This window comes from Nicotiana tabacum, chromosome 7 (assembly GCF_000715075.1).
Source record: "Nicotiana tabacum cultivar K326 chromosome 7, ASM71507v2, whole genome shotgun sequence".
Lineage (NCBI taxonomy): Eukaryota > Viridiplantae > Streptophyta > Magnoliopsida > Solanales > Solanaceae > Nicotiana > Nicotiana tabacum.
The window spans coordinates 140687392-140699949 of record NC_134086.1 but is presented as its reverse complement, the minus strand read 5'-3'; the positions used below and the strand labels follow the sequence as shown (position 1 = coordinate 140699949).

The following is a 12558-nucleotide window of genomic DNA, read 5'->3' as shown; positions in this document are numbered from 1 at the left end:
TTATAATACAAGTATTGCTTTATCTTACCTAAAATAATATATTAATTTTTACGTAAGTTATCATGGTTGGTCGTGACGAAGAGTTCAATACCAAAATTAAATACTGCATTACTTATGAACAATTTTATAGCAAAATCAAACATAATACTATTATGTAAAGATTATAGGGAGAAGGGTCAAATATACCCCTCTACTATGAGAAAAGGATCAAGTTCACCCTCTGTATACTTTCTGTCTAAAAATACCCTTGTTGTTATACAATTGGATCAAATATACACTTCCTTCATTAAAATTGTCCAAGATGCACGCTCAATCCCATATGACATTGACATTTTGGCTACGTGACATGCCATATCATTAGACACGTGGCATGTCAGTATAGAAATGCTAGATCTCATGCTCTTGTCCTTAATTCCAACAAACTACGATCAATATGCTCAGTTTCATGCCTTAACAGGCGGTCTAAAGAAGAAATCATAGACATACTGCAATAATTTTATGCGGAGACATGACAATTAGTTTCTTGACATTGGTACAGAATGAAGAACAAGCATCTCCTGGATCTTTTAAGTGAAAATGAAGCAAATGCAACAAAAGTGCTGAAGCCTTTCAATCGCCCCCAGTGGCTGCCGTTTCTGAGGAGGAAAGAAAGAAGCAGCTGGATATGAGTACCTAATTTTGGGGTGTAATAACTCTCTCTTACATGCATGTTCACCTGCTGAATGATCAAATTCCATGAATCATATCCAATTCCATGAACTATATACGATCAAAATCGAGCCTATTTGATCGAGACAACGGAGTTGCATCGAGGGTAGCCTCGTAATGAATCAGACCCGAGCTCGAAGACGAGGTATCGAGTCTAAAGATCGAAGTGTACGTTGAGACCGAAGCCAACAATAATCGAGGTTAAGTATGACCGACTTCGAGGGAAGTGCAATAACGGAAAGGCGAGATATCCGTAACCGGTCGAAGATCACGACGGAAATCTCGGAACAGATCAATCATGAGATTTACTTTCGTAATTAGAATTGCACTATAATTAGGACTCCTCTAGTATATAAAGGGGGGTCCCCATGATTTGTAACCATCTTACATTCATACTGATCAAGGCAATATAACATTTCTATCTCAGGTTTATCAACTTGTTGTTCTTTAATTATTTTTATTTTACTAAGCTCGAGGGTTCATCAGCTTGAGGGCACCGTCCAAGCATTGGTTTGTTTTACATTCTTGTCAATTCCCATCACTTATCTTTAAGTTAATCAATTAATATTAGGTGAAATCACGTATCCTTAAAACCACATTATAAATTTAATTGTTATCTAGTTTTTAGGGTAAACAATCACAAACTTAAAAATAGCATCATCAAAAACATTTCAGCACTCAAGAAGCTACTTAAAAGGTACCGCTTGACTATCAGCTTCACAAGATAAACAACTAGCAGAGAAATTAAAAAGATAGAAACAAAAAACAGTTTGGAGATGGCTATGGCCGATAGCTCTAGAAGTCCTTGCTAGCTGAAGTAATCTTTGCATTGTATTTTGAACTTAAATCCAGGCCAAAAAAATTAAAAGTTAACTTTCTTGTTCCTTTCTTTGACAGGTAACACTTTGGACAATTTTAATGGAGGAAGGGTATATTTGATTTTTGATCCAAATGTATAACAGCAGGGGTATTTTTAGACAGAACATGTAACGAAGGGTAAACTTGATCCTTTTCTCGTAGTAAAAAGAAAAAATAATGTTGTAAACCAAATGTTACCATATTAACGATGTTAAATTTATATTGAGGTTATTTTTCATTCGGAGAAGTCCAGTAATTGAATTATGGAAAAGATGCCTCAAAAAGGGCAAAACCAACGAGTATTTATTTTCCTCCTACTATTGAAGAATAAAATACAACAACAACAACAACGATCCAGTATAATTCCACAAGTGTGGTCTGGGGAGGGTAATATGTACGCAGACCTTACCTCTACCCCGAAGGGTAGAGAGACTGTTTCCAGGAGACCCTCGACTCAAAAAAGCAATAGGAGATGATATATTAGTACCATAAAAATACGTAATAAAATAACAACAATATATAAGAGATATGAAATATGAAATATAGAATACGAATACAAAATACGAAACATGAAATAGATGGCTGGTATATTACCAAAAGCATACCTACTGAAATATTTTGTTATTGAAGAACAAAATAAACAAACAAAAGACATATAATAAAAACATACCTACTGAAAATACATAAACACGACAATAAACCTGCCAAAAACCCAGAGGAAAAAAGAAAACCCACCCAAAACCTAAATTTGGTCGAAGCCAAAAGCAGTCTTCTATTCTTCAACAAAACGAGTTCGTGTTCAGTTGTTGTTCTCTCTCTCTAAAGTACTGTCTCACTGAAACCCATGTAAGTAATAAAGTAAATTTATGGAACTCTACATCACTATATGTATACATTTTCCCAATTAGGTTTCTAGGGCTTGCGGGTATGTTGATTTTTAGCTCCAATTCTTACAGTTATTCGGGGTATGTCAATTCAAGAGATTGTTGCTTAATTTTTGATGGGTCACTATTTTCTTGAGATATTTTTGCTCTATCTCTTTCTTTAATTGCTCTTCCATTCCGTGTTAATGTTCTAATTCTCCATTATGATTTTGGTACTTGTTGAAATGCTTGGGGGGATTTCATGAGGAATTTGTTAAAGTTTTAAGTTTTTGTGATATTGGAATTTTATGCAGTGATTATAATTCTCTTTTTCAATTAGTGTTTGTTTTATGCTTTTAGTGTTCTAATTCTCACTTTTGCTCGGTTTAGTTTTGGTAATTTCTGCATGAGTTTTTTGTGTCAATGTTGAAATTCTTTCTTATTTTAATAACTATTGCATTGTGAAACATGGTTTTCTAATTATCATTTTTGCTCAGTTTGATTTTTGGTATTGCGAAAACTGGGTTATGGTGCCTTGTCTTTTTGTACTAGTTTTCTGATGGGGTTTTCCTGTACTTTTAGCTACAAGTCCGTATGGTTTTTGAGTTCTTTGGTAAACGGACCCTAGAATGGAGTAAAGAGAAAGAATGATTAGTTAATCTCCTTTGAGCAGGTTCAAGGTGCCCATCTCTTCATGCTAGATTCATGGTGGGGTTTCATTATAGTTTAACTTTCGAGGTCAATTTGGTTTATGGGTTATATGCTAAAATTAAACCAGGTAAGAGTCATGAAAGTAACACTGATTAGTAACTATTACCTTAGTCATAACTCATCAAGAAGAAGTGATACGTGAGACCTTATTTATAAAAAAAAGGATCTTTGACAGTGGTAGATTTTCATTCAGGACATGTTTGGGTGGAAAAAACTACTTGAATCAAAACTTTTTACTGGACTGACTTTGTTACGGATGATATGAGCTATGGATTTGAAAGAATCAGCGTCTTGTTTTGTTAATATAAATATTCTGGTAAATAAAGCAAGTTTGTGTAACACTAATCTTTTCATTCTTCATATTAGGTTAGACTAGTAAGTTTTTGGATAAGATTACGTTAGACTGATAATGTTTAAGAGTTATAGATGAGGAGAAGTACAAAAGAAGAGAGCTTTCATAGAGCTGATATGGTAGCTGTGGTCTTGATCTGATATGCAATGCTTTTTTACCTTTTGTGTTGTAGTTCCATGAAAGAAAATTGTAGTTTGCGATATGTCTATGCCAAACTATATAGTCTTAAGATGCATGTGCAGAACACTGATCAAAAATAAAAAATAAAAATAAAGAAAGATGCATTTGTCAACAGTGCCTAGAGTCAACTGTTTTGAGTGAGACGTATTTTGTTTTTGAATTTTAAGTGGGGTCACTGGTTGCTTCTTCATTATTTATAGCTTGGTCTAGAAAAGAGAATAAATTTAATTGGAAGTGAGCAACTGGATCCCATGTAATACTTGCGTTAGGTAGTATGCTATAAACTGTGAGAAAATGGGCTTCATTTTCTGGCAGACAAGAAAGGGACATGCATTGATTCTCTGATCATGGAGTGTGAATTATATATACTTGAAAGACCAATTGTTAATGAATGATGTACAGTTCAAAATAGACTTGATTGTAACTCCATAGCTCCTCTTTCTAGATCTGATCTTTTGTCGTGTTCTCTACTAATGTGCCAAATAGTTCTAACGTTTGTCATGTTAAACATGGGGCATTTAAGGAACTTGATTTGTTTCTGTGACAAGAATGTCTCACTCAAAGTATCATGAGTCTTGACGATTCTTATTTGCTCTCACCCTGTGAACCTTATGAAAGTTCTTTTACGGTTTAAGCATAAAGCTTTCTGGAAGAGGAACCATTTTTTCCCTTACATTCTCTTCTAGTTTTAAAATGAAACATAGTTTAGTTGTTGCTATTTAAAATGAATTCCTAGTTTTTAACTTTCTGGGCTTTTTTGGGTAGCAATGGTTGCAAAAACAAAACTAGTCAATTTGATGGTGCTAACTAAAACCGTTAAGTAATGAACTTATCAAGAAAAAAGATTGTTTATCTAATGTACTTTTTAAAGTGATATTTGTGTTTATATACCTGTGCACACGCCCCTTGAAAATTATCTCTATTTCACAGTAAAGGGATATGGAGGAACTTAATTTTATCAAAGAAGAGAATGCGGAGGAACTAGATCAAAGCCTTAATCAACACGAGAATGAGGGAGTACCAGAGAACTCACTCCTTGAGGTGAAAGAAGAACCTTCACTCCTTGAGGTGAAGCAAGAACAGGAGCAGGAGCAGGAACCAGAACAAGAACAAGAAGAGGAACAGGAACAAGAACAGGAACAGGAACAGGAACAGGAAAAAGAACTACAACAAGAAGATGTTGCTGCTACTGCGGGTGGTGGTGAAAGGTGGCCAGGGTGGCCAGGGGAAAGTGTATTCCGCATGCTGGTCCCTTCACAAAAAGTAGGTAGTATTATTGGACGCAAAGGAGAGTACATAAAAAAAACAGTTGAAGAATCAAAAGCTCGTATCAAGATTCTCGATGGTCCTCCAGGGACTTCTGAGAGAGCAGTAAGTCCCAGCTTTTCTACTGTATATATACACATTCCTGTAGGCAAGATACTTATCAAACTCCACCCTGTTTTCTTCTGTTACTTTTTGTTTCGTTGCTTACTAATCCATGTTTTTCCTTTTCTACCTTTAAAAAACTTAGATACCTCCCCCCCCCCTCCCTTCCTCATATGTTTTTAACACACACACACACACACACACACACTCTTTTAAAATAGCACATATGCAGTTATAAGTGTTCTGGGAAGTCCTAAACATCAAGGATTTGAGTTGTTCGATCGTAACCTCTTGCTGTTATTTGTCTCTTTCCCCATCTCATCTCTTCCTTTCTTGTGGTTGTCTAGGTATGATACTTATTGGGTGAAATTAACTGTTGGTCGATATGGACCTGTGTTAACTAATATTTCCTCTTTAAAACTGCTTGTGTAGTTGGTCAAAGTATTTAAAACTGCTGCGCTTTTATAAGTAGAGTTGGGTGACTGCTATTGGGTTTAAGAGAAATGCGGACATCTGGTAATTGATGGAAAGTGAAACAAGAAGCTTATAATGTCTGTTCAAGAAAGTCAGCAAAAGTGCCGTTGGAGCATTCACCGGAAAGAATATAAGGGAAAAATTTGTAGCAGGCAGGCAGTGTGTGGCCCTTCATTATTAGGTGGAAGTTCCTTGAACCTCTACAATGATCATAGAGACTTTGATACCATGTGAGAATGCGAATCTGATACCCTTTAAGAATTCGATAGAGGTGATATATTGATTGCTTGATGATTTGATCAAGGCAGGGCAATAGGTATTTAAAGTTTAAACACTAGGCACATAAGATATTTGCCAATGTGGGACGATATCTAGCATAAGAATATTACTGTCTTAACACTCTATCTCTAACACTAACAGTAACCTTAACCTTCTAATTTGAATTGTTAAGAAATGGAACATATGGTAAAAAGTTTGAATGCAGACGGTATATATTTAATTTGAGTAAAGAGAATTCCTTACTATGTAAGAAGGCGAACCACAATATTTGGGCACGAGCTTTGTAATTACTCTCTCCGTCCCAGGTTTGGCGTCGCATTTAGTTGGGACATGAATTTCATTTAAGAGTTGAAGCCTTACTATTCTTTTAACTAAAGCAGGTCTAAAAGTAAAGATGACGTTAACTTTTGATAACTTTCAACGTTTAAAATAATATGAAAATTCATTATTGTAATAAGAATAACAGCTTTATTATTTCTAAATTTAAAGGTCCAAAAGTAGAGACAACATTGACTTTTTGGCAATTTCAATGTTTAGAATAAGATGGAAGTGCGCTTCTGTAATAGTAACCACAGGTGTCTAAAATAGTAGAGAAAACGTTTCTATTATTGGAAGAGGGAGACAATCTGGAACAACCCAACGTAGATGTAAGGCAGATGATTTGGCACATGAATATTTTATTAACCAGAATTCTAAAATATTTGTCTTTTACAATAACACAATTCTTAGAGTATGGTTCATACTAATGAAAGCGAACACACTCTCGCTATAGTATTTTAGTCTGTACTAATGAAAGACAAAATACTTTATGTAGATGTATATATTTTGCTAATGGAAGAGAGCACACATTCTTCTAGTTCATGATTCGAAACTTGTATCGCTGCAGTTAAGTTATAACATCTTTTTTGTTAAGTACAGTTAAGTTATAATTTATTGTAATGAATTGCTGCTATGGGGATAGGTAATGGTATCTGCCAAGGAGGATCCCGATGCCTCTCTTCCACCTGCTATAGATGGTCTTCTGAGGGTTCATAAACGTGTTGTTGATGGGCTCGAGAGTGATTCTTCTCATCCTCCTCCAGGTATACCTGGAAAGGTCTCGACAAAGCTGCTGGTGCAAGCAGCACAGGCTGGAAGTCTTATTGGAAAACAAGGGACAACTGTCAAGACCATTCAAGAAGCATCCCAGTGTATTGTTAGAGTTCTTGGAACAGGTTCTTTCCTTTGCTTTTAGATATCTCTGTTATTCAACCAAGGAGCTAGAGTTTAGCATTTTCGTCTGTGTTTTAGGGACATCCATTTTGCATTTGAGTTCTTTTGTTCTTGAACTCTGATACCCCTTCTGCGATCAACTATCTTATCTATGTGGTCTTGGTTTGTACTCTTGGCTCTATTTGAATAAATGCATGAAATTACTAGTGCCTTCTAGCTTGTTTTAAAATGACAAGGAGGGGGCGATTTTCTTGAGTTTCTTGTTCAGGAAAAAGGTTAGCTTTTAATGCAGGCAAAGTTTCAACTCAGAAATAATTCACATCAACGTTTCAGGTTCTTGTATTGATTTAGTCATTTCAATAGATCATCTGAGCCTTGGCTAGTACTCCCTGCAATGTTTCCTTGAAAACCATGCATGGTGAGTGTGTTTCTTTGTGGAGAGGAAGTTACTTTAGTATAGTAGAATAAGGAATTTAAGTGGTAATCATGTAAGAATAAAAATAATAAGAGTTTGAAGTATTTACTCAAAAAAATAATAGCAAGAGTTTGAAGCCTGTAAGTCTTTCCAACAACTAAAGAAGAGATCTAAAGGGTAATAGAAGAACTTTGGCCAAAGGCCTTTTAATGAATATTTGTCGGATCTTATCCTTTTCATTCTAGTAATAATAAATTAATAGCACGTTTAATACGTCGTAGTTTGTTTTGTATGAATTGAATCAGGTTTATAAAACTTGTTCTCATGTAAATATAATTGTGGTATCCAGATGTGGTAAATCTTTTTTGATGAAGTAAACATCGTCATTAATGGCATCAAAAGATGCAAATCGTGTAGCTATTACAAAAGATATTAGGTGAAAAAGAGATTTTGTTACTCCATACAGTGAGGCCTATGCTAGGGATAGGGAGTTACCAAAATCCAAAAAGGTGTCAGGAGAGTTTACTGGGAATAAGTTGCTACAGCTATATAAACTTAAGAATTCAGCTTTCAGGGACTGATTTGGAGTTGATATTTCATCAAAACATCTGTTTCTTTCGGCCCAAACACACCAAAATATGCAAGTAGGTATCATCCTCCAGGTTTTTCTGATGATGCTGCCAACCTTCCAAGTGCTCCAGATGCATCCTTGACACTCCCTGGCATAACCCTGCTGAGTCCAAAACGGAGATAAAGATGTTCCAGATATATACTGTCATTGTACAATGTAATCCAGATGCTGTAAATCTTGTAGTAAGTAGCAAACCAAGAGCAGAAGTTCAGGAAATTTTCTAGATCAAAGTTAAAATTTAGTACTACTAATTGAGCCTCGATCTAAATTAGTTGGGGTAACTATATAAATATTTTATACCCATTTATCTTTATTCAGGTCCATTTCATTTAAATACTAAATAATGTTCTTTTAATGCATAGTAGGGTTAACTAAAACTAGACTCTCTAGGTCCCAGCTCACTCACATTGACATAGAAATCTAATAAAAAGATGGGGAAAAAAGAAAATAATGAGTTATCTTAACCAAAGGATAAATTAAGATCATAAATTTTAACGAGTGCAATATGTCCAAACTAGACTTTTTATGGTCTCCATGTGTCTAGTCATTTCAGAAGGCGTAGTCCTCTTTATGAGAAGTTGCAAATGAGCTACAGGGTTGTAATTCTCTGACTCAAAACATGTAATTCCTTCCAGGAAAGAGTATTTTGCTTGGAAAAGCTTATGGAGTTGATGACACGGTAAGTGTCTTATCAAAGAAGAGTTAGTTTGAGAGGGTCGATGGGATCCAAATGCAGATCATCAAATACCGTTGAGAAGCTGTAAGAGTCACCGAATAAAATGCATTTTCTTAAAAAAATTCAATTATTCCCTCCCTCCCATTTTACGTGAAGGGGCTTGATGGTTATGGAATTTACAAAAGAAAAAATGATTATGCTGCGATCAACCAAAAATTGTGGTTTCAAACATGCCATGAGATATTTGTGGCTATAAAATCATGTCATTAAGGGTAAAATGGGGATTCTGTGATAAAAATTGTTTCCAAAGAGGTGGGACTGACTAAAAAGAAAAGAGTGACATAAAATAGGATGGAGGGAGTATTATTGTTGTTCTTATTTATCAAAATATACCTGAATGAACAAGTGAAAGCAACCATTAAGTATGAAAACATTAGTGAAGCCTCACTGAATGAATTTGATGCCAAGGATGTGGTTTTGCTCGCTGGTCATTTTGGTCTAATATTGGATTTATAGTCAGGACCTCTTACATCTCGTTGCGTGTAGGACTACGTTGTTCCACACTTTGGCTCAAGAGCACGTGGTGATCCTCCTAGCTCAAGGAGGCATCTAATCTTTTTGTACTCTAGGTATGTGTCCTGTTTGTATGCGTAGGCTTGAGCACACTGAATTAAAATTCGCCAAGCTTAGACGTTTTTTCAAGACTTGAACTTTTTCCAATTGAATTTGGTCTCATCCTTCTTTGGAAATGTTAAACTCAGATTAAACTAAAACTTTTCTCATATTGGAGTCGAGGTAAAAAAACATGAAATAACAGATTAGTGGAAAGCTAAAACATAAAATAAACTGGAATGTGGAAAGTCATATTCCTGTTGTGTATACTTTTGTATGTCTAACTTAATACTAGAGGAGTTAAGTACGGTAATTCCTGTGGTTAAATTGTTCGGTTGGATTTGGAGATTGCGAGGTCCTTAATTGGTACTATAGCCTCTCTGCATTCATCATGAACTATTCTTTGGGACTGTTTTGTTCAATTTGTGTTTTTAACTGCAATTTTATCACTAGTTCATGTGGTCTTACTTCCTTCTTGTGATGCTGCATATCATTGCAGAGGATCTTCCTGTTTTTGCACTTCAAGATGATAGGATAGTTGAAGTAGTAGGGGAGCCTGCAAGTGTACACAAGGCAGTTGAGTTAATTGCTAATCACTTGAGGAAATTTTTGGTTGATCGCAGCATAATCCCAGTATTTGAGATGCAAGTAAGCCTCATTTCAATTAGAAATTTTTAGGACTGTATCTTAGCATCTTTTGATGGATAATGAACTTATTTATTGTTTAGATGCAAATGCCAAATCGACCAGTGGAACACATGCCACCTCCACAGTCTTGGGGTCCTCCTCCCCAAGCTTTCCCCTCAAGCGCTGCTGGAGGTCCGGGATATGGATCTAATCCTCATTTCATGCCACCACCATCAAGGCAACATGATAGTTATTACCCTCCAGCTGACATGCCACCATCGAGGCAACATGATAGTTATTATGCTCCAGTTGACATGCCACCTCCACTGGAGAAACAACCTCATCAGGGAATTTCTGCATATGGAAGAGAAGCTCCAATGTCAATGCATTCATCATCAAACAACACAGCCGCACCGTCTCTGATTACTCAGGTATGTTCTGTTACTCTAAGCACACTGAGTCAGTATTTAAAGAGAAATGGGTGGGATTTTGTGTTAATGCACTTTGTTAAGCTTCTTATTGTTGTTTTACCCGAGGAGAATAGTTCATTAGTTTTGAAATTAGCTACAGCTTCAACTCTACATGTCCATCTTTCCCACCATTCTGTTGAAAGAAACCAAAAGGCTGGCAGTCATTCACTAAAAGACAGGTGGGAATTACCAAAAAAGGGAAAATTGCTACACACCCTATATGCACTTCAGTAATAGGTATCAAATTGTATTGGGTGATACCTTGATGCAATCTGGATGCACTATAGTGCAGGTTATTTAGCGAAGCAAGAAATGCATAAGCTGTAGGGTAGCTTTTGTATATTCCCAGGCAGTTCTGTTAACCATGGCTAGTCGGGCAACTCCTAGCTTTACTTGAGAAGTACTCCCTGCCGGGTTTTTTGGAGTTAGAGGATCAACATAACTAATTTTCTGTTTGACTTTGGACATACATTTCTTAATTTTGGAAAAAGAAAATTTGCTTGATTGGAGATTTTGTTAATGTACTTATAAATCACAATTCTATAGTTAAAATATTTTTATTTGTTTGAGAAAATTGTAGTTGAAGAAAATTTTGACTTCCGAAATAGTAATAGGTGTTACTCTGATGTGATACAGGGAGAACATATTTTAGGACTCATTTTGTAACTTGTGTCGCTTCCAATAATTTTCACTCATTTAGTGACGTGTCGCTTCCAATCTTAATCATTGTTTTCGTCCATTTTTCCCCGCAAAGACTGCTCCATCAGTTACTTGATCTTATAGGCTTCTTTTTGCCTGCTCTTGTATCGTTTGATTTCTTGTTTCTCCGAGCTTCTTTTGTGACCTCTGTTGGTACTTTGTTGGTTAAACAAACTTGATTTCCTGATGTATCATGGTTTTCTTTTAGCATTTTTTGAGATGTTAGGGCTTGTAATGGCGTTGTTGTTTCCAGTTGGTGCCAATCTGAATCACTGCATTATGCACAAATAGCATATATCCTTGGCCTTACACTGATACTTTATTAAATTGGATACTTAGCTGAGAATTAAGGATTGCCCTTCAGAAATATTTTTAGGTTGCAAAAATATTGGCAATTTATATGCAAGACATCCTAAGCAAACCTAATATGGTCACGATGAAGTGCTAGTAAACAAAATGAGAAAAAAAAAGATATTCATGTGCGAGTTTTTGCTTGTTCTGAGGGCATAGTTTTGCAGATTACACAGCATATGCAGATCCCATTGTCCTATGCTGATGCTGTGATTGGAACAAATGGTGCGAGCATAAGCTACATCCGGCGGGTTAGTGGTGCTACTGTTACCATACAGGAAACAAGGGGAGTTCCTGGGGAGATGACTGTTGAGATCAGTGGAACTGCTTCTCAAGTCCAAACAGCACAACAATTGGTACAGGTAAAATTCTTGCTTCACTTGTCATAGGATTTAAACTCTTTTTTCCCTCTGGTATGTGCATATGCCTATGAGTTTCTGTTGAGGCAGTGCAAAATGCCAGTCTTTTATTTTTCCATTTGACTTTTGGTTTAGCCAATATCCGTGCTTCTCATAGCCTATCTTGAAATGTATTTGTTTATTCTTCATTTGTGTGTCGTAGAATTTCATGGCAGATGCAGGGGCGCCTCAGGCACAGACAGCTCCACCAGCTGACCAAGGCTACAACTCCTATGGAGCTCCTCCTACTTCTATGTATTCATCTGCCCCTACAAATCCAGGCGTTCCAGGTCAATCAGGGGGCTATGGTTCAGTGTATGGTACCAACTATGGCTATTGAGCTGGACCCTTTTGCATTTCATTTGGTGAACAAAACTAATAATCCTTTCATCAGAGTGCTTTGTACTGTTGTACCTTCATTTAGGCCTAGTGACATGGAACTCCTATAGGTAGAGAGTATATGCATTAGGCTCGTCACAACGATGTACCTACCAAATGTCTATTTCATTTTTCTCCTGATTTGTCTCTATCTCACCTTCCTACTTTTTCCAAGACTAATATGATCTTTAACACTGAATATTTTCATATTTGCTCGGTTAGCTGCCACAGCGCTCAAGGATTTAAAAAATTATGACTCTACATGGTGTTCGAGGATGTTTGGCGGTTTCTCTGTG

General features: G+C 36.2%; 1 protein-coding gene across 2 annotated transcripts; it reads left to right on the top strand.

Annotated features, from left to right (window-relative positions):
- The first annotated feature begins 2228 nt into the window (after positions 1-2228).
- On the top strand, positions 2229-12411 carry LOC107785621 (flowering locus K homology domain). 2 transcript variants are annotated; one of them, XM_016606962.2, is made up of 7 exons: positions 2229-2412; positions 4603-5043; positions 6755-7007; positions 9839-9987; positions 10068-10397; positions 11654-11848; positions 12048-12411. In XM_016606962.2, the coding sequence occupies exons 2-7, from the start codon at positions 4612-4614 to the stop codon at positions 12222-12224; spliced, it is 1536 nt and encodes a 511-aa protein (XP_016462448.2). In that variant the 5' UTR covers positions 2229-2412; positions 4603-4611; the 3' UTR covers positions 12225-12411. The 2 variants fall into 2 exon arrangements, with proteins under 2 accessions (XP_016462448.2, XP_075073843.1); XM_075217742.1 differs by having other exon boundaries at positions 2402-2531.
- The last annotated feature ends 147 nt before the right edge of the window (positions 12412-12558 follow it).